The sequence below is a fragment of the Herpailurus yagouaroundi genome, unplaced genomic scaffold (genome assembly GCF_014898765.1).
Source record: "Herpailurus yagouaroundi ecotype Mexico unplaced genomic scaffold, PumYag 77, whole genome shotgun sequence".
Classification (NCBI taxonomy): Eukaryota; Metazoa; Chordata; class Mammalia; order Carnivora; family Felidae; genus Herpailurus; species Herpailurus yagouaroundi.
The window spans coordinates 27,361,947-27,375,173 of record NW_024412388.1 but is presented as its reverse complement, the minus strand read 5'-3'; the positions used below and the strand labels follow the sequence as shown (position 1 = coordinate 27,375,173).

General features: G+C 42.8%; 1 protein-coding gene across 2 annotated transcripts in view; it reads left to right on the top strand.

Annotated features, from left to right (window-relative positions):
- Window positions 1-8,637, top strand: part of PSMB2 (proteasome 20S subunit beta 2) — a 33,827-nt gene extending 25,190 nt beyond the window's left edge. For both annotated transcript variants that reach the window (XM_040469054.1, XM_040469045.1), the window contains 3 exons: window positions 3,931-4,093; window positions 5,575-5,624; window positions 8,402-8,637. In XM_040469054.1, the coding sequence (XP_040324988.1) occupies window positions 3,931-4,093; window positions 5,575-5,624; window positions 8,402-8,509 (321 nt within the window). In that variant the 3' untranslated portion in view covers window positions 8,510-8,637. The remainder of the gene's footprint in view (window positions 1-3,930; window positions 4,094-5,574; window positions 5,625-8,401) is intronic.
- The last annotated feature ends 4,590 nt before the right edge of the window (window positions 8,638-13,227 follow it).

Below are 13,227 nucleotides of genomic sequence, written 5' to 3'. Positions count from 1 at the left end.
TACTATATGCTTGTATATCATTGAACAAACCAGACATAATCCTGCCTTCATGGAGCTTATAATTGGCATAAATATTTGAATAGGTAGGCTGTAGCTTACACATAAGTATTTTTCTAAGCATACTACCAGCAGTCACATGTGTGTATACTGTCAGAATAACACAAAATTGAGGGGCTTGGAATTTGTCTCATTTCAGGAATACAGTAAGGAATCAAGAATATGAGGGACAATAACAGTCAAGAAACTCATAACTATGGCTTTGTCACTTCGAATTGAACACTGTGATTCTTAGAGGCACAAGAGTGACAATAAATAAGACTTAATTTGAAATTTTAAAACACTAGTGTAAGGGGCATCTGGGTGGCTCAGTCGGTTAAGCTTCTGACTCTTGGTTTCGACTCAGGTCATGATCTCACAGTTCGTGGGTTTGAGCTTCGTGTTTGGCTCTGAGCTGACAGTGGAGGGCCTACTTGGGATTCTCTCTCCTTCTCTCTCTCTCTCTCTCTCCCCCCCTCTCCCTTTTTCCCTCTCTCCCTCCCCTCCCCACCCCCATTTGTTCTCTCTTTCTCTGTCTCTCTCAAAATAAATAAATAAACTTAAAAAAACAAAACAAAAAAAAGACTAGTGTAAGCCAGAGATCTTTGATGGAGTATTGTAGGAAGAATTTCAGAAACTGCAAGTTGTTACACAGATGTATTGATTTAATTAGTCTAGCTAACACCATTTATTTATGCTTAAGCATCTCACACTTGCAGAAGTTGGTAATTCGAAGTCACACAATAATTTGTGAGTTATCTTCTCTACCACGTGTTGTAGCTTCTGAATACCAACTTTGATGAGTGTGTGTATCAGATGCTTAAGCATGAATAAATGATATTATATAGACCAATTAAAGAATACCATTTGCTTTTGAAGTTCTGTTGACATAGTTTCATGTAAAATCTTTTGGTGGTGGCTTTTAAAATCACATTGTTTTAAACACAGTGTAATCTCATAGTATAGCAAGATCCTCATTAGAGACAGAACATATCTAGGTTCTGTTGCTTAGACCTCTTTGGGTATCTGAGTGGATCCTTAATTTGCCGTTACAACTTGATAAAATTGTTCTGATTAACCATACAGTGGTTGTTTTAGCTAGTGAACGAAGAATTGTAGAGTTATCCTCTTAGCAAAAGGGTGAACTTTTTTTTTGTGATAGATAAGAGACTATATTGTGAAATCTCTTAGGGGAGGAAAACCAGTTAGAATTCCCTTGCCATCTCTCTGTTTCTCTCCTCTCTACCCCATTCTTCTCTCTGCTTCCTCTTTTTTTTTTTTTTAACATTTTAAAAAAAATTTTTTTTTCAACGTCTATTTATTTTTGGGACAGAGAGAGACAGAGCATGAACGGGGGAGGGGCAGAGAGAGAGGGAGACACAGAATCAGAAACAGGCTCCAGGCTCTGAGCCATCAGCCCAGAGCCTGACGCGGGGCTCGAACTCCTGGACCGCGAGATCGTGACCTGGCTGAAGTCGGACGCTTAACTGACTGCGCCACCCAGGCGCCCCCTTTTTTTTAATATTTTTATTTATTTTTGAGACAGAGAGAGACAGAGCATGAGCAGGGGAGGGGCAGAGAGAGAGGGAGACACAGAATCCAAAGCAGGCTCCAGGCTCTGAGCTGTCAGCACAGAGGCCGACGTGGTGCTCGAACTCACGGACTGTGAGATCATGACCTGAGCTGAAGTCAGACGCTTTACCGACTGAGCCACCCAGGCGCCCTTCTGCTTCCTCTTTGAGATTCTAATTCTAACCATAAGAACATGAAGGTATTCTGTGTCTGCCTGATTTTACAGTATGTTTTTCACACTTAAAAAAATTTTTACTAGAAAAAAATCTATTAGATATATATACATATTTTATCTTTAGCTAATTTAAACAGTTTAGTTTTTGTTGTTTAAAGTGGCATGCTATTGAAAGGAGATTGGGGTATAGCTAATATGCTACGAAATGTAGGCAGCATCTTTTCTTCCAGAGTTTGGGATGCCTCACCTCTATTATTTTTTTCTCACCATACTCCCCAGAAGATAGAAAAGGGAAGGATTAGTTGACCCAGTTGACCCAGTTTTACACATAAGGAAACAGAAACTCATAGGGGTTAAGTGTCTTGCCTAAGGTCAGACTTACTAAGAATGTAGTTGCAGAATGTGGCAGAGAGTTCCAGAGCCTGGCAGAGTGTAGCACACTACCCACTGGGAAATGTGACAAGCACGTAATTATTTTCTCAGAAGACTTGACTACTGCTGGTCAGTTCTTACTCCTCTCAGACTATCCACCATCCACCCAAGGCAGAAATTTGTTTGCAGTTTAGGGCTACACTTTAGGAAATGTTACTTAGGACAACTGGCTTAGAATTCTAAGTTAGTATATAATATTTTCATGTGTTCTTCCAACATGAACTTCTTCAAGCTTCCAGGTGTCCATGTTAATCATTGTCCAAAGAATGTAAGGTGTCACTTTTAGGACCACTAGCTGTTATTACTTTATGCTTTATACACTCGCCTTATTACTTTAAAAGGGTGCATAAATGTATTCAGTTTCATTTAATGTGCATTTAATTGAATATGTAAATTTAAGGATGGGCACATAACCTGAGCAAGGCCTGCTCACTACCCACTGAGGCCAGTGCAAGGTGGAAAACACATTTTCCGGAGAAAAAGGAAGCCATGTAAAATGGGAGTCTCACCACTGATGCCTAGGGCCGTGCACAGGCTGAATTTAACATGGTAAATGGCCCAGCTAGTGTAGAAAAAAATAATCTTCCATTTAGAGATGAAGATCAAGGCCGACTTACTAAAGGTTCTTTGTAGAAACTTGCATGTTTAGATTTGCCAGTAATACAAAGAAAGAACACCAGTTAATTACTTTTTGTTTGTTTCATTGATAAAAATTACTTTTTAGTTACCTTAGGAGAGCCTTCTTATATGAGAAAAAATGTTAGCGTTTCACCTAAATCTATAGTTCTTCCAGTGTTGCTATGTTTCCACAGTTCTTCTAGAGCATTTATGGACTTCATTATTACTGTCTGCATTAAAGTTTAGTGATTTGAGGGGCACCTGGCTGGCTTAGTCAGTAGAGCATGTAACTCTTTTTTTTTTTTTATTTTTTTAACATTTATTTTTGAGAGACAGACACAGTGAAAGAGGGAGATGGGCACAGAGAGAGGGAGATACAGAATCCGAAGCAGGCTCCAGGCTCTGAGCTGTCAGCACAGATCCTGATGCGGGGCTCAAACTCATGAACAGTGAGATCATGAACCAAGCTCAAGTCGGCCGCTTAACCAACTGAGCCACCCAGGCGCCCCTAGAGCATGTAACTCTTGAGTTCGAGCCCCATGGTGGGTGTGGAGCCTACTTAAAATTTAAAAAATTTTTAAATGTTTAATGGTTTGACTTAAATTTTTGGGACCTACTATCCTTCTGCACCCCCAAGTTGTTTCTTTAATACTATGGCATATAGTCTACCATCTGAAATTTTGGTCCAGGTGCCCAGATGGAATCTGTTTATTTTGGAAGATGTGGTTGGAGCTGCCGCTTTCTTTAGTCTGTGGCCTGACACTCTCAGAACTGTGTTTTTTGGTTTCAGCAGTTAGAAAAGACGTAAGAGCACCTATGTTTTGCTTTTGTAACAAGTTCTTGTCCACAGGCTTTACGAAGAAAGCAGCTTTTTTGAATACCAATAAGTGCTCCCAATGCCCTTACATTCAAAAAAGCTAACTTCCCTTTACAAACTCTTACCACACTCTTAGGCCTTTAGATTTCTCTCAGTTTTTACTTTCATCGTGATTTACTTAGCTGCTGTTATTTTCTTATTCATCAGGAATTGGAATGATCCCATTTGTCATGGAAAGAGATGTTGGTGCTACTGCTTTGACCATGTCTTTCTTCTGCAGACCCCGTATCATGTCAACCTCCTCCTGGCTGGCTATGACGAGCATGAGGGTCCAGCGCTTTACTACATGGACTACCTGGCAGCCTTGGCCAAGGCCCCTTTTGCAGCCCATGGCTATGGTGCCTTCCTGACTCTTAGTATCCTGGATCGATACTACACTCCAAGTAAGTTCTAGCACTCTAGGTAGGGAATATAGTCCCGTCCTGAGCTGCCTTCTGGTTTTGTACACTACTCCTGGAGTTGGGTGGTCGGGGCTTGAATAGAGGATGGATCCTAGGAAGCACATCCAGGTACCTTCTGGAAGCTGCTCTCCCCTCCAGGTCAGTAGGGTTCTTGAAAAGCTAATAAAAGTCCTTCTTTTACCAGACAGAAGGAGATACTGCATATGTCCAGAGCTGGGTTTTGTTTTGTTTAAAAGGGTGCTACAGTAGTGAGTAAAATTAATTTTTCAGTTACAAAAGTTCAGTTTTTTAATTCATTTTGCCCAGCCTAGATTCTTATTAGCATCTCAGCTATAAAGAATGAGCAAATAAGCAAAGTGGTTTGCATGTTTGAGTTTGTGAGGATGAACAGGTCCCCAGAATGACAATGGAAGATTTCTTTGCTTAAACATCAAAGCTTTTAAGGCCACAAGCCTTGGCCCTTCGCTTGGTTCTTTATCAGCTGCTGGCTGCCCCTCCTGTGAGAAAGAGCTGGCTCTCTACTTGTCAGTAAACTGTTAGCTTGGCAAAGCTTCCAGCACAGGGATGCTTTTGTGCTACATTCTATCTTCTGACTCCAATCCCAACCTTGACTTTAGCCACTGTGAGCAATAGGCACTTGGGATTCTTCACTTTTCTAGGCTATAGATGCAGCCCAGATAGCCATTCCTCTCCTTAAATTCCATTCTTCCCTATCAGTACAGTAAAAATCTGGCTTCTTTACTCTTTTTTTTGGTGCTGCCCTCTCACTCAACCTTAGCCATGCCAGAGCTCCAGGCCACATCCTGAAAAGCATTAGCCTGGCCTCCTAATGACTGTTTCTTGATTTGGCATCTGTCAGTAATACAGCTGACTTGCCCACCAAAATCACCACTAACCACCCTTGAAGCCTAACTGCGTAATATGTCATCCCAGTTTGCCATGCCTGTGGACAGTTCCTTTGGCTCCTGTTTTATGAGAGTCTCAGCCCTATCCCATGAATTCTCTTTCCATTGTTAAACTGAGACCCAGCTGGGAAAGTGAGGCTAAAACTCTGGCCTGTCCTCCCTTGCCCTGATTTGCAGCTGGCTAGGGCAGATGGAACCGATTTAAGCCCTAGTCTAAAAGGGTGGGGTGGGTAGGGGTGAGGGGGATGGGCGATAAGAGGCAAGCCGCTGGACTTCTCTAGAGGCAGGCCCTGGCCATGGGAGGCAGAATTCCGTCATGCTTACCCTTCTCTGTAGCAAATCAATTTGCAATGGCTTGTGGCTGCCGGAGCACTGGGTCTGGGGCATCCTCCACTGCATATGGAATAAGTTTGTTGCAAGCTAGAAGGCTAGGTATTTTTTTGCCTTTTCCGTTTGTGTGGCATGCTGACCTGAAGAAATTTGAAACTTAAAAGTTGTGGCAGAGAGTTGGACTTGATGGCAACTCCTTGAATACGTGGCCTCTGTGTTCTCTTTCAGCTATCTCTCGTGAGAGGGCAGTGGAGCTTCTTAGGAAATGTCTAGAGGAGGTGAGTAGTTCCCACAGGACCCTGAAAGGAATGTTTATGTCTGTTTGCCAATATTGTTCATTCCTTGGTTGCAGTTTTTCCCTGATCTTTGCCAGAAGGTGTAATAAATACACACTAACCAGATGTGAAGTTACTACCAGGGATAGAGTTTGGTGGGTAACAAACTCTCATGGGTTACCTCCCATCAATGTCAATTTTACAATTTAGTTATCTTTTTTTGGCTCATCCAACCTAGTGATTCTCAGAATTTGGCATGTATAAGAATCATCTTGGGAACTGTTTTTTTGATTGTTTGTTTTGTTTTTATTTTTGTTTTTAAGCAGATTCGTGACTACCCTACTCCCATTCCTACCACTGATTCTGATTCAGTTGTCCTGGTGTAGAGTCTGAGTATTTGATTAGCAGTCCCAGGTGATTTTGCTGCAGGCGGTAACTGGGTCATATTTTAAGAACTACTACCTTAGGGACGCTTCAGTTGGTTAAGTGTCCGACTTCAGCTCAGATCATGATCTCACGGTTCGTGGGTTCGAGCTCTGTGTTGGGCTCTGTCCTGACAGCTCAGAGCCTGGAGCCTGCTTTGGATTCTGTGTGTGTCTCTCTCTCTGCCCCTCCCCTGCTCCTGCTGTGTCTGTTTCTCTCTCTCTCAAAGATAAATAATAAAAATTAAAAAAAATAAAAGAACTATCTTAGACTTAATACCTGCTGTATTTGTGTCACCTGGGGTTGCCATACCCCAGGTGTCTGCTTTCTTTTTAAAAAAATTTTTATTTTTCGGGGCGCCTGGGTGGCACAGTCGGTTAAGCGTCCGACTTCAGCCAGGTCACGATCTTGCGGTCTGGGAGTTCGAGCCCCGCGTCAGGCTCTGGGCTGATGGCTCAGAGCCTGGAGCCTGTTTCCGATTCTGTGTCTCCCTCTCTCTCTGCCCCTCGCCCGTTCATGCTCTGTCTCTCTCTGTCGCAAAAATAAATAAATGTTGAAAAAAAAAATTTAAAAAAATTTTTATTTTTAATGTTTATTTTTGAGACAGTGCCAAGTGGGGGAGGGGCAGAGAGAGAGGGAGACACAGAATCTGAAACAGGCTCCAGACTCTGAGCTGTCAGTACAGAACCCGATGTGGGGCTCTAACCCACAAACCGTGAGATCATGACCTGAGCCGAAGTCAGACACTTAAGCAACTGAGCCACCCAGGTGCCCTGTGTCTGCTCTCTTAACAGTCCATTAGTCCTGGAGAGAAAGGCTTCCCTGAGAATTCAGGAGGCCATAGAAAGCAACTGGGAAGCTTTAAGCAGAAGAGGAGAGTAGCCTTTAGTTTATGAGGCCGGGAACGTGGACCCTGCCCATTAATACTGCTGCTAAGAGTCTAAGGCTTCGGGTTATGTATGGAGGATGAGGAGGAAGAGAAAGCAGCTCCCTTAGGCTTTTAAATTCTTTTACTGTTCTTGTGGCCTAAGGATGAACTTGAATTTGTGGTCTAGGAGAGAGCAGGTGGGTGAGAGCAGGTGGGAGCACTGAGCATAATGTCAATTTGCCTCTTATACAACGCTGTCTTCTTCAGTCCACAGTGTCCCCCTTCTTCCTCATGTTTGCAAATCCCCTTTACAAAGCAGAAACTGAGGACAAACTCATGTACTTTGCTTAGCCATCCAGCTAAGAGACCATATTAGTCCAGCAGTCCTAAGTGTTACAGGGGGTGTCAGGGAGAAGCCACTGGCATATCAAGGGCTTTGAGACTTTATTCACTATGGACCCTAAACATGATCATTTTAGAAACCCATATTTCTTACCACCTTTTCTTGATTTTAGAGCTTGTTTTTGGATGTAGGAGTCATCAGCCAGAGGAGACTCTGGAAATGGAACGGGTTTTTGATGCCCAGTCCTCAGCTGTAAAGGAGATGGGAAATATCACAGGAGGGAGGGCTTGGGCCTGGGGAGGTGGACATTTCTGGGATATGCTTCTAAGGGAGCAAGTAGAGAGCTTTGTGCCTTCCCTCTGGAGACTAAGTGAGGTGTCCAGGAAGGGTGGCCACAGAAGCCAAGATTTCCTCCAGCCGTCTTCCTCTATAATCACCAGCCAGGTTAGTGGGGCTGTCTGCTTCCATGCACAATAGAGCACTGCTTGCTTGGAACAGCCTCTCAAGCAGAGAGTCTTAATGAGAGTGCGGAGGTGTTATTTTAATCACAGGTCAGCTTGGACTGCAGGAGTTGGAAGTAGGGGTTGTTCCAAGAGCAGTTCTTTCAACACCCTTCCACCATTCCTGTGGCTACACACACACACACACACACACACACACACACACACACACAGATAGAGTCACACAGTCAGTCCTTATAATGTCAGTGGGTGGGGCTATGGTGACTGGAGTAAATTCTTGGGACATAGGAATACATTGCTTTGGTCCAAAGCTTATTCCTAGAGCAATCACTCTTTGTAGGCTGATTACCTTGAGACATTTTTAGAAAGAAGACTGTGTTTACCAGACTGATTGGTAGCAGACTGTGGGGAATAGAGCTTTGGATTTTCTTACTCTTTCATCAGCTGACTGACCAGAGACAAGCTCCAACTGCATCTGTCAGTCCTCCCTCACCACCTTCCAGCCTCCAGCTGCAGTTTGGGGTTTCTTCAGTGTCTGAGTACTGACTGCCCCAGTACAATATAAGCTCCACAAAAGCAAGGATTTTTTATCTGCTTGTATGCCCAGTGCCCTCGAAGAGAGCCTGGCCCATAATTAGTGCTCAGTAAATACTTTTTGACTGATTTTCTTCATCTCTGTCTGCAGCTCCAGAAACGCTTCATCCTGAATCTGCCAACCTTCAGTGTTCGAATCATTGACAAAAATGGCATCCATGACCTGGACAACATTTCCTTTCCTAAACAGGGCTCCTAACCTCATGCCTTCCCTCCAACTTGCCAGGGAACTTTTTTTGATGGGCTCCTTCGTCTTTTTCTACTCTTTTGACGTGCATCCTTGATAGATGGTTAATTCAGAATAAAGCTGAATCTGGATACATTGAACTGTCTGTTTTGAGTCTCCATTTACCTATCATCACTTCAGGACAGAAATGGAGAAAGGATTATCTGCATTGGACTTTTTGCTGGGACTGTCTTTCCTTCTGCCCCTTTCCCTTCATTAATGCTCTAATTGTCCGTTTAGTTGATAGCCCGCGTTCTGTTTCACTGCCTAGCTTCCTTCCCGTCTAGCTCTTTCATATATCTTGCTTGCTAATGTCTCATTTCCCTAAAGCAGTGGTTCTTTTTACCCCTAAGCTTAACGTTTTAAAAATTAGTTTGAGGGGCGACTGGGTGGCTCAGTTGGTTGAGCATCCAACTTCAGCTCAGGTCATGATCTCACTGTTTGTGGGTTCGAGCCCCGCATTGGGCTATGTGCTGACTGCTCAGAGCCTGGAGCCTGTTTCAGATTCTATGTCTTCTCCGCTCACACTCTCTCTCTCTCTCAAAAATAAATAAACATTAAAAAATAAAAATTAGTTTGAATACATAATACGTACACTTAGTAAAAAATGCAAGTGATACAAAGACACACAGTAAACAATGTTTCTGCTGTCCCTATAATTTGATCACCTGCTTCCCTTCCCAGAGGAAACTTCAGATACTAATTTCTTACCTACCCTTTAAGATAGAGGTTGTTTCTGTATAAAGCACGAACACACATGTATGCACGTGCACGCATACACACATAACCCCTCTTAAAAGTATTTGTAAATGGTCTGCATACTGCTTTTTAATTAATTAATTTTTTAACATTTATTTATTTTTGAGACAGAGAGCATGAACGGGGAAGGGACAGAGAGAGAGGGAGACACAGAATCAGAAGCAGGCTCCAGGCTCTGAGCCATCAGCCCAGAGCCCGATGCGGGGCTCGAACTCACGGACTGTGAGATTGTGACCTGAGTTGAAGTCGGACGCCTAACTGAGCCACCCAGGCACCCCACTGCTTTTTAATTTAACATATACTAGATTATTCTATATCAGTATACATATACCTATTTTATTCTTGTTGATAGTTGGACAATGTTCTATTAAATTGATGTGCTGTAGTTAATTAACCAAATACCTGTATTACTTCCTAATCTAGCTTTTTGGGAATGAATAATGTAAATGTTTTTTGATCAGTGCCACTAAAATGATGGTTCTTAACTGGATGTATGTATCAGAATCATCCCGGGGAGTTTTCTTTTTTATACATGATTAGGCTGCACTCACTCCCAGATTCTAACTAAGCAGGTTTGGGGCCTAGACATAGGAATATTTTTTAAAGCTTCCTAAGTAATTTGTGTCTTCAACCATGATAGAGAATGGTTGGATGGAAGTTTCTTTAGAGTGTGGTCCTCAAGCTTAAGCATGAATCTCAATTCCCTGGAGGGCTTATTGATACACAGCTTGCTGGGTCCTACCCCTGTAGCTTCTACATGTTTGGGGTATGGCCTGAGATTCTGCATTCTAACATTTCCAATTGATGCTGCTGCTGCTGGTCCAGTTAACACACTTAGTCTTTTTTTTTTTTTTTTAAATGTCTCGTTTTACTTTTGAGAAAGAGAGAGACAGAGTGCGAGTGGGGCAGGGGCAGAGAGAGAGGGAGACACAGAATCCAAAGCAGTCTCCAGGCTCTGAGCTGTCAGCACAGAACCTGACACAGGGCTCGAACTCACAAACTGGGAGACCATGACCTGAGCCGGTGGGATGCTTAACCAACTGAGCCACCCAGGTACCCCTAAACCCCACTTGGTCTTAAACTAAGATGAGCCCTACTTTATCCAGTTCTGTGCTACTCTTAATACCATATACAGATAATTCTTTTGTTTATCTGAAGTAAAATACCATCTCTCTAAGATACTACCTACATTCAGAACCTTTGTACTAACTATTGTGTTAACATCAGATTAGAATGTCATATACCTTGTGAGACACCTGTGGTAGATGTTTAAACCATAAGAAGAAATTTAATCATTGGGTAAATGGGGGAAAAGAGATTCATATCACCACAGCTGGTTCAACCTCTACTACCACTATGAATATGCATAGGTTTTGGCTTTTGGCTGGATTTCTGGGTCTTTTTCTAAGGCATCTATTTTTAGAGCTCCACAGGTGATTCTGATGCTTGCCCCAGTTGAGTATCCGTACTAAAATTTAGGAGTCCTGCTTCATGGTTTTCCCATCTGTGAAATGGTCAAAATTGTACCTATTCCATGGGGGATAGTTAGGATTCCATGAGGTAATGTGAAGCGTTTTGAACAGGGCCTGGTATGCGGTAAGTATATAATCATTGTGATACTGCATCCACTGCTCACCAGGAATAAACATGTAATTCTGCATCCATGCGTCACCAGGAATGAAATGGTTCTCTGTCTTTGAAGTGTCCCCAGGGCAAGCTGGGTAAGTCCACCAGCCTACCCTAACTCCCAGTCTCCTTTCTCCAATCCATATCTCTTTTCTGAGCCCCAGATCAACTTATTCCTAAGCATCTCACCGCTAGCATCAGATGCTCTACCGACTGAGCCAGCCAGGCACCCTGGCATCATTTATTTTTAAGAAACTTAATTTAGAATAAATTTGGTTTTATACAAAATTGCACAAGATAATGCAATGTTTCCTTATACCTCTCCCCTGGCTCCCCCTTAGGTTAACATCTTACATAGCCACTGTGCATTTGTCAAAAACTAAAACCAATATTGATTAGTACATTAGTATTAGCTCTGACTTTTATTCAGATTTTACCCATTTTCCCATGAATGTCCTTTTTCTGTTCTGGAATACAGTTCAGGATGCCACACTGCACTTAGCTAGGCACCATTTTTGGTGCCTTTTTCTCCTTCCTTCACATAGTCACTGAGTTGTAGCAGTTTTACTTCCTAAATCTCTTTTAGTAAAATTCCCAAGTATTCTGGTTTATCATTCACCTTTCCTGGACTATTTTAACAGCCTCCTACCTTCTCTACTTTTAATCTTTTTCCTCTCTAGTTCTTTCTCTGTACTCTACAAATTTGACCATCCATACATCTTTTCACTTAAAACTTTGATGGTTTTCCACTGTTTCTAGAATAAAACCCAGTTCTTTAGTTTGACATGTGAGGCATTTCATAATCTTCTCCCATGCTAGCTCCCCAGTTTCTTTTCCCTCTTTCATACTTCATAAAGCCCGTGATCCAACTGAATTTCCATGGCCTCAACATACATTTATGACTTCACACCTGTATATGCCCACTGGAAGGGTAAGCATTGCTTCTTGAAATTTTTCTTACAGATAATGTATATGTGTGTGATTGAGTCATAATGCAATACGCTGCTTTCTCATCTGTTTTCTTCCACCAGAGTTAATTTTTTTAATGCCAGCTGTATCCCTCTAAATTGATTTCCTGGAGTTTGAAAAAATTCACTGATTGTTTAACACTCATGCCCGAACTGCTCAGAATGGTCTTCCGATTGGTTCCCATCTGCTTTCAGGTGATTAATACACAGAAAGCAATCTATTCCTTCGTGGGGTAGAGGAGATAGGTTGGAGAAGAGAACAGCTGGTTTGCCTCAGGGTAGGGAAGCTGAGCCCTGACTAGTAAAGAGTTTGGAGAAGCGGACAAGGAACCTCTGAGTGGTGGAGGAGGGTGCTGAGAGAGCTTGAGAAATGCTTGGCTTCCCAGCTCAGCAACAATGGCTGAGCCCGCTCTGCCTGAAGCCCAGAGTCCTTTCACTGTTTTTTGTCTGGGCCCTTTGCGCGACGCAGGCAAAAGTTCTCAGTATCCTAATTGTCTGCTGCTCACTTAGCTCCTCTGTGTGTTAGGAGGTTGTGTTTGACAGGAGAAAGGCCTGCTCATCCTCACTCACCTAACTTCATGAGGTTTGAAAGAGGGAAGGTGGTCAAAGGCTACTCATTCCTTCAGGAGCACCGTGATCCTTTAAGACAAATGAATATGGGGCACTTAGGGTGGCTCAGTTGGTTGAGCATCTGACTTTGGCTCAGGTCATGATCTCGCAGTTCACTGAGTTCAAGCCCCATATTGGGCTCACTGCTATCAGTGTGGAGCCCGCTTCGGATCCTCTGTCCTTCTGTCTCTCTGCCCCTCCCCCACTTGTGCTCTCTCAAAAATAAATAAAACATTTTAAAAAAGGTTTAAAGAAATGAATGTGAACTCAAAACATTGATGCTTACCTAGTCTAAATACTCTCCACTTAATTCACAGCTACTTGCTTTGTGAGAAAGAAGTCATGTAATCTGTATATACTTTTTCTTTAATCATCATCTACTTTCCGTAGGGGTAGACCCAGTTTGTCAGGGGATAAAACACAATATATTTTGCTGTGGAATCACCAACAAACAGAACTTAACTGGGAAGAGTCAAATTCTGAGACCTCATTAGAAGCTTCTTATGCCACTTATGTTCTCCACAGTATACTCCTGCCTCTGTACTGTTACCATCTTGACCATATACTGGAGGACAAGAGCCTTAGGGCCCGTAGGGCTGGAGAACCTACTTTTGTTTGACTCAGACCTGAGAGCACCTTTGCAGAGGGCATGTGGAGCAGTGGGAATGGAGGGGTGGAAGAGACAGACCTGTGTGAGCCCCTCTTACTTGCTCTCTGACCTTGGTCAAG